The sequence below is a fragment of the Phoxinus phoxinus genome (genome assembly GCF_949152265.1).
Source record: "Phoxinus phoxinus genome assembly, chromosome: 7".
Lineage (NCBI taxonomy): Eukaryota > Metazoa > Chordata > Actinopteri > Cypriniformes > Leuciscidae > Phoxinus > Phoxinus phoxinus.
Genome location: NC_136882.1, coordinates 19,551,323 through 19,563,723, shown reverse-complemented (window position 1 = coordinate 19,563,723; position 12,401 = coordinate 19,551,323). Strand labels below are relative to the sequence as shown.

The window sequence follows — 12,401 nt, the reverse complement described above, 5'->3', positions numbered from 1 at the left end:
AAAAACTGCAATATTCCATAAAAAAAGTAAGAATCTTAACTTCATGGTGACAGTAGATGTAAACATGTTATGTATATAAAGGCCTGTAAATCAAAAAGTATAGGCTATACGGCAAATAAAATCATGAAACAACATTAGAATAATTCCTCATATGCAAAAAATATATCATATCACTAAAGAGTTTTGTGAGCTCATCAACTCCAGCTTACAAGTCAACTACGTCAGACGGAGACCACAGAGAGACTTCAACATGGTTTTTTATAAAATATGAAATATATATATATATAAAACTCCCAGGACTAGGCTATGTGTCCTACTGAGGGATCCACAATGAGTAGGAGATAGGAAAAGGGTTGCTCATGTTAAAGATGCTGCTGGCATTGCCTGATTTATTCAGAGTTGATGCAAAGTGAAGACACAATTTTGATGGGCATTTTTTAATGGAAAATATAAATTTAGATTTACTTTTTGTATTGTTTGATATATTACAGATTACTGCCTTTCAATTAAAATGTAGCCTATAATTTTGAATTTGTTACATTTTTAAACACTTTGTTTCGCAGTTTTACATTGTGACCTCATGCTGAGGACAAGTTACATGAATTTTCCAAGTATAGATCATGCATTTAAAATACTAGCTTTTGTTTTTAAATATTTTTTTGTATTCATTTCCTGAGTTTAGAGATTTCCTTTAGATGTAACTTAAGTATTTTTATTTTGATGAATTTCTTCATTTTTAGCATAAAGGGCTTTTGTGTATACAATCAAATATAGTATCTATCAGATAGACACACAATCAAATAGTCCACATTCAGCATCTATGCAGACATTCATCATTCATTTGTTATGTGTGTGCCGTTCGTTCCTGTGAGCAGGTGGAGTGGTTAGCTAGGGGTCACTGATGTCTCTTTGCTTATGAAGTGAGAAATCTGATTTGTTCAGCTCTAGATGGTCTGTCCTGTGTTGCTCTTTTGCAGTATTAGAACTGTTTGATTGACAGTTATGTGTACTTCTGTGAATGGACAGTGGCTGTGTGCATGTGAACTTCAGTGGGAGTAAAATATCAGCTTCCGCTTTACTTTCCGCTCTGATTACAGTTTATGCCCCGAGAGAAGCAAAAACAAGTGTGTGGATGTGTGTGTGTGTGTGGATGTGTATAACTGGACAATGCATCATCTTGAGCGCAAGCGCATTGGCTTTGAAAGCAAGGCTGCTCCTTCAATGCTTTACTACATCACTGTAGGAACATCTGTTTGAAAAATAATGCAGTTACTTCTAAAGCTAACATATAAGAATATCCATAATCAGTTTTATGGAAATTCTCTTGTTCTCCTATAATTCCATGGAAAATGTAATTTCAGAATTAAATTAAAAAGCAAATCACACCTGAACCACACTTAAAAAAGCAGTTTCAGAAACAAGTTTACGATGTAAGTTTGGGGACAGTAAGTTGGAGAAAAAAAAAGAAAAAAAAACTAATCATTTTATTCAGCAAGGATGCAATAAATTGATCAACAGTGACATTTATAATGTTACAAAAGATTTATATTTCAAACAAATGCTGTTCTTTTGAAATCCTGAAATAAATGTATCACGGTTTCCAAAAAACTATGATAATTAAAAAAAAAAAATCTTTAGCAGCAAATCAGCATATTAGAATGATTTCTGAAGGATCATGTGACACTGAAGACTGGAGTATAATGATGCTGAAAAATTCAGCTTTGCCATCACAGGAATAAATTACATTTTTAAATATAGCCTAATAAAATAGAAAATATTTTGAAAATATATACAACCTTGGTGAGCTTAGGAGACTTTTTAAAAAATACTTTTGAAAAGTAATAACACAATAGAGCCACTGTGTTTTTAAAACATGACTTACTCTGTCATATTTATAATATAACGGTTTCAAGAGTTTCATAAGGTGATGGCTGACTTTGTCACACATTATCATATCTTTTGGTTTGCTTTCATCATATTGCAAAACAAACAAATACAAATTAATTAATTAAAGTCCGCGTGAACCGGAAGTTGCAAACGACTTTTCTCAAGTGTTGTGACGCATTTCCGAGTGAAACGGAATATTGAACAGAGGGCAGGGTTTTACTTTAGCGCTCCTCTTCTCCATCTCTCGCCCATAGCAGACTAACGGTTTGAGGGGAGTGGTTAAGCGTTTAACCAACCCAAGTAGTCAAGCCTATGTCATCAGAAAAGAACGCCATTCCAGACCCGGAAGTAACTTTTCAGACTTTGATTAAAGATAACTTCGGCAAACAATTTTTTTCCGTGTATTAACTTGCACGGATTAATTGTTCACCACAAGACTAGTAATATCCGCTAACAAAGTAAATAGGGTCAATTTTGATTTCATGCCGACTTTAAATTAATTAAATTAATTTCCTATTTAAAGTAACAAGATTAGAATGATATATTTGGTTTTGGCTGTACATAAATTCCAGCGGAAACAATATGATTTTGGCTCTAATGTGGTGTGATTCCAACAAAATAAAAAAAACAATAGGAACTGCATGATGGAGTCCTAAGAAAATAAATTATAGCCAGACTGCAGATCTGAAAATGTCATCATGTTAAGCTTGAGATCACATCACAGCTGAATGGGCTCATGCAATGCTTCATGGTGAAGCAGCTTCAGAAGAGGCTATTCAGAGTAAACTGGACACTGAGCAGATTAGTGAAAATCCCCTAAACAACAAATTTAGAGCAAGGGTAAGCTTTCATCCCGTGAGGTCAAAATAGTCCTTCTTTAATACAAAAAAGTGCAAATCAAACTCTCAGACGATTAAAAAAGCCTTCTTTCAAATCACGCCAATAGTTGTATCATATAACGTAGCCTATGTGATGTAAATCATGGGATGCAGGTTGATATCCAGGACCGGGAATGTGCACACAAATCATGGGCTGGAGTGGCAGACACTCCTGAAGCATAATGACAATAACATGTCCATTTCTGTGACAAGCGCTCACAGCTGTATTGTTTCACACAAAATCCTAAAAATAAGCGTTACTTATTTCTATTCCAAAATTTGCTTGCTGCGGTGACAGGGTTGATCCCTAATAGAGCCTTGGGGATTGCAAGGTGAACCGGACACTTTTTAACAGGTCAGAGAGGAGCAAATCACTTTTACAGAGGTGTAACAGCAAACACAAAAGCAAGAAGACTCAATATGAGAAAACTCAATTAAGCACAAGGTGATTAAAAATAAAGATTGACCCATAATGTACATTCAATGTCTTAAGGATTACTACAAGCAGGTGAGTTTTTACATTTGGAGCTAAACTTAAAAGTTCTTAAAATAACCATGTTATTGTATAAAGAACATTTTAATAATCTAAAGAACCCTTTTCCACTATAACCTTTTGTGCAATGGAAAGATTCCATGGATGTTCCATGTTCATGAAACAATGGATGCCAATAAAGAATTTTTTTTTTAAGAGTGTATAGCAAAGCCAGAACTGAAAGTATGTGTATGCAAACAAACCCTGATATGAATTCATTAACATAATCACTGTCAGAACATTTACATTTCTAGACATCATGGCGCAGAAGCAATCTTAGATTTACAATCACAATGCCACACCAGACACAACATTAATCACAAGGATGGAGCATGATACTTGAGAAAAGGTTATAAGATATTGTCAGTACATGTTTAGATAATGCTTTTGACATTATGCTTCTACCAAGAGCTCCATATGTGACGTGGGCCTCAACCTCACCACATCTAGATACACTTGACAATACATTAGCGTTGCCCTGTGCCATCTGTTCCTTAATAAATGCGCATAGATCAAAATCTTACTAGCCCTTTGTATGCATTTCTGTGCATATTTGTGTCAAAACTGGCATGTTAATAATAACCATTTTTAACTAATCAAGCCATAAACGGTCTAGGCAGTGGACAGAAGGAAAAAAAATTTGCAGAAAAAATACAGTATTTCAGATTATATTTTAATTTACATTATAATACAATAAATACTACATATTATAGATAGTTTTAGACTACAATAGCATTAACAGATAAAACAAAATCATTTAAATTAATTGAATATACACAGCATATATGCCAAAAAAAATCTGTATAGCCTAATATTTGTCTTCATCATATTGGGGGTAGGCCTACTTGGCGTTAAAAAGTTTATTAAACACATTATAAAAGTAACTTCTCTTAAACTTAAACAAAACTCAAATAATCTAGGCTATACCAATAACTAAAATTCATGCAGACTCAATTGAAACAGACAAACTGTACATGAATGGACAAAGCAACGCCATTCATATCTGACACAGCGCACAATATCAAGACTGTAGTGCACAACATCACCCGCAAAATCTAGATATTTTGTTGACAATGCGTACAATAACCGCCGAATAAACCCTAGAGACATTTTCATAACATTACAAAGCTTTTGTCCCACCATCAGACTACGACAATGAATCGATGTGCAGGGGGGCATCTCATTCACACCGGTCCAGAGTTGCGTCTCCTGTCTACTGCACGTCTCTTTTGTTGATTGTTTTCATTGTGGCGCCAATGCAGCAACATACAGTAGTCAAAATAATACCATGAATACACCAACTTACCTCGACGCGAAACACCGCGCAGCCCTTCAGAAACTCCGTGATGTTGCTCAAGCACTCGTTGTCGTTCTTGGGATCTTGAAAGATCTGAGGAAAACGGGAAGAGTGGTTGCAAAGTGTGAACGCTTTAGGAGTGAAGGACTGGCTCAGGTATCCTGCACGAGAGTCCACGGGCTAACTGACTGGCTGACTACAACTACATACATCTCGAGTTAAACAGCACCGTGGAAGTGGACAGCAGAAGGAGGAAGTGACGTTTTCAGATGGACACCGAACGAACACAATGGGACGTGAACAACACACCCCTGGCCCCTGCTCTGGCGGGAGAAATCAAAACCGATCCGTCATTCAGATCAGGTATGAGAGGTAAAACAGGATAATGTAAACATTCTCACAACAGTTAAAACGTCAATTTTTTGGTTCTGGCGAAGTATTCGCTGCTAAACCGTTTTCTTTGGGGGGGAGAAGGCTCTTGGTCAAATTCAAAATCAACGAAACCCCAGAACTAATGTCAGTCCTGGCCTGGAAATGTAAAAATATAATAAAAATACTTGAAGGACCATTTTTGCACTGATGGCACTATGTTGTTGAAAATAGCTTTTGAAAATAGCTTGAATATCTTACTGTGTAAGGTTACCTCAAAACATTTCTCCTAATGGAGTATTTTCTTTCAGGAACTGCAGTATACAGGCTCCATTTTGTAAGTTCCCTGGGGACCTTATGCCCAGAGGTTCTCTAGAGGGTTCCACCAGTGTGGCAATCTGTTTCTTTTCATTTTTACAGTGTAAAATTATCAGATTGGGACACAGGGATTGGAAGCAATCCTTGTTAATTTTTTTCATGGGAAGCGTCTGGCAACCCACCCAACCTTATTTGAAATAATAATGATATGATTGCCAGTATTTACAAAAGAATGCAGTGCAATATCTTTAGTTTAAGCCTGTTTCTCAACCCTCTTTTAGGGCCCTTTCTTTCTGTTTTATTTTCCCCCCCTAAATCGATTAGAATGCAAATAACAAATGTATTTCTTTATAACAAATTGTAGGTTTTTTTTAAACAATTATATGTGAATTTACAGTTAGACTTACAGTTGAACACATTTCATAAAATAATTTTAAAATAGTTAGCTCTCCCAAAAAAAAATTGTTCTTTACTCGTCCTCATGTCATTCTAAACCTGTATTTTTGTTCATCTTCGAAACACAAATTAAGATTTTTTTTTAAACCAAAGACTTCTTAAGACACGGTGCGTACTGGAATTATATCTGTCCATCCATTGAAAGTCCATTGACCCCAAAATGCTTTAAAAGTTCAAGACATTGTAAATTAAATCCATATTAATCAAATAGTTTAATCACAATCTACTTTGAATCCTCAAAGTTTTTATTGCTTGGACTTTCAGGGACAAGAAGTCTCTCAGGTTTCATTAAAAAATATAAAAAAACACACCGACAGACAGGAGAGACCAGGTTACTTTTCGGTTACTTTTGATATTAAACATATTAAACAAAGTCTCACCTTTCAAATTTGGTAATTTTTTAAAAGAAATTTAAACAATGAATACCGTTTTGTGGCTCTTTAATGTGCCTGACAGATCACTGTAGAGCCTCAGTTAAAGCTGCTCGTGAACCGATCATTATCTTTTCTTCTAGTTCATTTATAGCATCAAATAAACATGAATGAACATAAGAAGGAATGTTGTTTTAACCGCGGAAAGGCGTCAGTACACTCCGTTTCTCAAGTTCAAATCCTCCCATGTTAATCTATTAACTCTCCTGACTGATTTGTCGGACAAAATGGCAGATGGCGAAGTATGTTTGGTCAGATCACCTGTCAATCAAGCTCCCTGCGAAGGGTCAATTGTAAACTAGCTTTAGAGAAAATGTCACAAACCATTAAAGTGACACCATTCCAAAATGTATTATGAATACTGGCATCAACCATTCAGAAGTTTGCTGGACCTTGACACTGGCTCTTCACATTCACAGAGTAATGTAGGTCTGTAGATACTATATTAAACTGGATGTCTATTATAATAACATTCAGGCATCTCCAGAAGAAATGCATGTTGCCACTGTTTAAAAAAATGTTTTATTACATAATTCCATAAAATTCACTGTGGAATATTAAAGTTATCAGTCATATAACCACTAAGCACATATTAAACTATAGGCCTATCTATATTTATTTAGATTTAGACTCGGATTACTACACAAACAAATACTAAATACACCACCTGTGGATCTTCCTCAACTGTCGTAAGTTTTGGTTTATCTTGTGCTGGCCAATGTTACACTTACTTATACTGACACCTACCGCAAAAATAAAGGTTTACAGTAACGGATGCGACTGTTAATGTATTCGTAGTGACCCATGACAGATTTATTCTGTTTTTTCTAGAATGGGCAGTTTGCGTGATCAACAAAATACCATATATGGTATAGTACATAAAATACAGCACCATGTACGTGCCACTCAAATACAGGTGTGCCACAAACTGACTAGATGTTTGAAAAATATTTGTAATATATTTAGTTTATTTATTTAAAAAAAATAATAATAATAATTAGCTATTTATTTAAGATTTTGTGCCACATCTGTCAGTCACTACTGGAGGTGCCACAACATATGCCGGCTGCCGGCATGTTCTGCAACATTGTCAGTAGAACATGATGCAATCATTCGGCACATCATAAATTATAGTGAAAAAACCCATACATTTACCAGCCCATAGACCCTCCCATCGAAGAAATCAGGACAGAAGTGGTTGAAAGGACAAAAGAGACGGATTAAAACACTAGATGTAACCAGGTAGGCTATGTGTCCCTTATCTACTTGTGAACCGATCGACCAAAACGCATCTTAATACCAGGTGTTAACAGGGCCTAGAGGGCAAGGAGCAACAGTAAGAGCTTTAACTTATTGTTAAGGCAACTGTCTAGATTGCAAGTTGATTTGCTGAAAGATGTTCACAAATGTTCGTATCAGCAAATCAAATTGCAATGTCAGTAAATCTTTCCTTCTTTGCAGTGTCATCCTATTAAGAGCTGCAAAGGATACCTACGGTACTATAGGCAATGGATAATTCCTTTTAAGTCAGGGAGCCTAACAGCTGAAGCTAGGATATATTTACGTTTTGTGGTGAATTGTCAGGATGCCTTATGTTTGAATACCTTCATGTGTTCTTTAAAATGGTTTGTGTTCTTTTAGAGCTACAAACTGGGGTAACAAATCTAGAAATGGCACTGATCATTGCAGTCCGAGTCTGATTTTGAGACAAATCTGCCCTGAAAGAGTTAAGCAGTCTTGTTCTCATTATTGCACCGAGAATTGGACCAGAAGATCCATTTTGTTTAATTATTGATCAGTTTCATATTTTGATAGTCACAAATACTGCGATAGATATTTGGATAATTATGTACTGATGATAATAAAGGCAGTGACATGAATAACTCAAGTAATATTTAAAAAAAAAATGTTGCATTAAATGACAGTTGCATTTAACAGGTTAATTCTGTTGCACTCTGACTGGTCACATGGACAGTCCCGACAGAAACATGATGCTGCTTCCCATAGAAAAGGGTCACGTGCACTAATATTTATTTTTCCACTTTAAATATGCAAACTTTAGATATTTTTTTTTTCATTTCCACATAGCCCTCTTGCTGGGAAATACACCTGCTATAAACATCCTATTGTTATGCTCTCAGTCAGAATGTGAAATTTGGTAAGCAAACCAGATGGAGCTTCAAAAGAGGTTATTGCTGTCATAGACTGTTAGTCATTGTCAGAGCTGACCCTGAATATGACTGATTTCTTAAAACGCACCCCCTCTGTATACCAAACCAAGAAGGACAGACTCTATGCATTATTTATGGATAAGATGAACTGCTTTAGAAAACACGCTGGATATCATTATACTTGAGTGCTTATGTGCTGACTACCTGACTTTAATTATAAAAAAAGAATACATTTGAATTCGGAACCTTCTGAGAGGCCCTACTGGCATATTAAATCACTATAGATTTGCATTTGCCCTCAGCCATTTTATTCAGTGGAATATTTTGTTTTCACTCTGATACCATGAACTTTTTAAAATGTATTGTGTGATTTAATGTTATTGCATTCTTTTTACTTAGGCCTACGGTATGTGCAATTTAGTTGAGATAAGAAAAAAACGTGTGTTGAACTATAGTTGAATGAATGTCATTTGGTGTGATTTTCCGAATTGCATTGGAAAGAAGCAGATGCTTATGGGAATTAAAAAAAAACTCTTTCTTTAAATACACTGCTTTTTGTCAATGTCCAAGGCGGCCAATGTTCCATGTAGGCAATATAAACAGGGATTCATATAGCTAACCTTGATAATACCTAATAGATTAATGCTATACACAGTGTAATGCGATTTGCACGCGCTTATCCTCAGGTTTCCATAACGTATACAAACTGTGTTCTTACACACACTCGGTTAATATCTATGTTTTACTGGTTTCCTGTGAAATGTGACAGTCAAAAGCAAACGTTTAGTTTAGTATATATCTCACAATAAAATCGACGACTGCCAATGTTGTTGCCTGGAGCAACAGCAGCACTAGCGCGCGCTGAACGCCACAACCGACCTGCTGCATGGGCTGCGTTTACATTCATATTGAGGATTAAACATCTGCTTTGACCTACAAAATATACACTGTTGGCCACTTGTGCAATAATACATATCCACGCGTGTGTAGGGAGAAGATTACAGGTAAAATGAACACTGAAACACGGTGCGCCAAAGGGAGGATGCGCGCTTACTTTATCAGTAGTGCCTGGACGCAGCCGCTCCAGCAGCCTGCACAGGACAACCCCATCCTTCAGCGAAGACTGCAGAAATCCATCGGGGTCCGAAATGGTCTTTTTTGGTGATTCCAAAACCCCGAGCGTAATGAGCCAAGTAACCGTTTGTTCCGCCGGATTCATGGCCACACCAGCAAGGTCGATGCTCTTAGTATTATGATTGTAATGGGGGGGAAATATGCTGTCTATTATCAACCAGTCGTTGAACTGGGAACCATTTTCTCTAAAAACGTTTTATTTCTGTGATGGCGCATTGTATGGCGCTCCATTTAGATGAGTAATGCTATCGCTTCGCTCCCATTTCCTTTATTACGAGAAGCTGTCAAACGCCTTTCACTGGAATACAGTCAGCGCACAAAACCTGCATCTTCCGGCAGATGACATCACAGCACAGACAGCCGTTTGTGACCAGTGTGCTTCGCATCCTGCTTTGCATGTGGACTGCATTCACCTGCTCTTTGCATGACAAATGTGTCATAACAGAGATCTTGTGCATTTGTTTGGAGACCTATTATGAGAGATTAGAGAGAGGGAGCGTTTAAGTGAAAGGATAAAATAGTTCTATAGGCTACACTGTGGGAGGGTGAAAGCATGAACATGCAGCCCAGTGTGTGTGTGTGTGTGTGTGTGTGTGTGTGTGTGTGTGTGTGTATGTTAAATATGCAATCGACTTCCCTCCCGTTATTAGACAGGTTATAGGCCTATGTTGTTAATGTTTTATCAGACTAGTGCATTTCTTATGTGATCCACAGGGTGGCGTTCTTTGAACATTTGAAACTGGTTTATTTGGCCTGCTGAAAAACATCATAAACCAGCCTAAAATTGTTTTATGATCTCAGCTGGTTTAGACCTAGCTGTTCTCCCAGCCTAACCAGCTGAAAAGTGCCCAAAACTATTGAAACCGCAACAGGAGACCAATATATATTTTTTTCAAGCAGGGTAGGCAGGAAGTTAGAAATGTGTTGTTTATTTTTAGTCAGTTATCACTTTATCACTTTCAGAATACTGTTTGGGGTTGTTAAGATTTGTTTTAATGTTTTGGGGAAAAAGGTCTTATGCTTATAGGCTGCATTTGTTTGATTAAAAATAGGCTACAGTTAAAACAGTAATATTGTGAAATAGTATTACAATATAAAATACATTTTCTATTTTAATTGTTTTTATTTTATTTTGTATTATCCTTGAATGGCAAGGCTGAATTTTCAGCACCACTTCTCCCGTTTTCAGTGTCACATGATTCTTATGAAATCATTTTAATACCGGTATGCTGATTTGCTGCTCAGGAAACATTTCCTATAATATTGTCAATGTTGAAACCGTTGTGCTGCTTAATACTTTTGTAGAAACCATGATACATTGCTTTCATGATTCTCGAATGAATATAAAGTTCATCAGAACAGCATTTATTTGAAATCCTTTATAAGTATATTTACTGCACTCTCAGAAAAAAGGTACAAAGCTGTCACTGGCGCAGTACCCTAAGGTACAAAAGCTAAAAGGTACAAATATGCACACCTAAAGTACTATATGTACAGTTAAGGTACTAATATGTAGTTTTGAACTACTAATACTATTATGTATCTTTTAGGGGTAAATAAGGTACAAAGATGTAGGCCTACTTCTTCGCTTTTTATAGTTTTTACCTTAGGGTACTGCAATGATGGCTTTGTACCTTACTTTTAATCAATGCACATGCATTCATATTAATGCATGAATTAAAATATGATTTCCTTTAAAAAAAATACATTTCTGACCACAAGCTTTGAAACAGAAGTGTATAGCTTATATATTTCCATGTGTGACTTTCTCAGCTCTACAAGTAGGCCTACTGAAATATATTGCACATACATCTCATAATATTGGCACGTTCAGAAAAAATATTTCCATTGTCACACACTTCCATACTTATTTTATAAAACAAAAAAAATCTCAAGTACATATACAGTATTTAGTTATGAATTGTTCCTGCTATACATTTATTTTTATTTTCTAACTCTCAGTATTTATTTCTCTCTTCTCAATGCAATTCATACTAAGCATCAATGGAATTTCATTGTACAGTGATAACCCGTTACCCTGAGCGAATGACAATAAAGAGCTTGAGAGGCTCAGTCCGTCTGCTGGATGCGCCCTTTAGTTTCCGAATTATTAATGAACAAGCTCTGAGTAATGTGTAACAGTAAACTGGCGCAGTCAGAGTAACTGTTACGTGTCAGAACGTAAATGTGGTTAACGAGAACTGTGAGTGTGTGCAGGTTTTCTTGTTGTGCTCTTTTCTTCTCTCTCTCTCTCTCTGTCGCTTTACGCTCGTTTGAGTGTAACAGGTGCAGCTGCTTAGATGGGCGGGGCTGACGGACTCGACGCGTGAATATAAGCTGTCTGGAAGGCTCGTTCATCGAGTTCCCCCTCCTGCTTCACGCTGTTGTTGAACGTGTGTTATTGTGAACGAGTTTTGCGCAACACTGTGGTGTTGAAAGCCGGTTGGCTGTCGTGTGTTTCTGTGATAGAATAACGCCTGTGAACGGCGTGCTGACTGTTAGCGGTATAGGCCGGTAAATGTGACGTCCTGCTTTCTTTATTAATACTGTTGAGAGGGTCAGAAGCGCTATTATCTTTTAACCTTGTTTTCTCCTGTTTACTGGCTAGCAGGGAGGTAAGAATTGTGTACTTTTGTTTATTTCTGAAATCCAGGGAAGATGAACTAAAATTTAGTTAGAAGACTCGTTTTGTTTGTTATTTTTGCGGCTGACTGAACCCTCTCCTTTTTGAGTATATTTCACCTTTCAAAACGAATGAATTCTTACCCCTACATGTAACAATAAATATTGACTTTTTTTTGGGTTACCATGTTTCATTGTGTGTTTTAATGGAGCAGGAGATGGAACTCCGGGCGGCACCTTTTAATAGGTTTCCGCTCTATATGTTAGTGCGCGTGGCACGTAACATAATGGGGGCTCGTCATCAAA

The 12,401-nt window shown here is 36.6% G+C and overlaps 1 protein-coding gene across 6 annotated transcripts in view; it reads right to left on the bottom strand.

The window, feature by feature from the left end:
* arhgef7a (Rho guanine nucleotide exchange factor (GEF) 7a) overlaps nucleotides 1–9,897 on the bottom strand; it is a 28,471-nt gene extending 18,574 nt beyond the window's left edge. For 2 of the 6 annotated variants that reach the window (XM_079617703.1, XM_079617704.1), the window contains exons 1-2: nucleotides 9,394–9,683; nucleotides 4,604–4,687 (exon numbers count right to left, since the gene is read on the bottom strand). In XM_079617703.1, the coding sequence (XP_079473829.1) occupies nucleotides 4,604–4,687; nucleotides 9,394–9,558 (249 nt within the window). In that variant the 5' untranslated portion in view covers nucleotides 9,559–9,683. Of the gene's footprint in view, nucleotides 1–4,603; nucleotides 4,688–9,393 lie in introns of all 6 variants that reach the window. The other 4 variants (XM_079617700.1, XM_079617701.1, XM_079617702.1 and 1 more) reach the window with 4 other exon arrangements.
* Nucleotides 9,898–12,401: the final 2,504 nt, after the last annotated feature.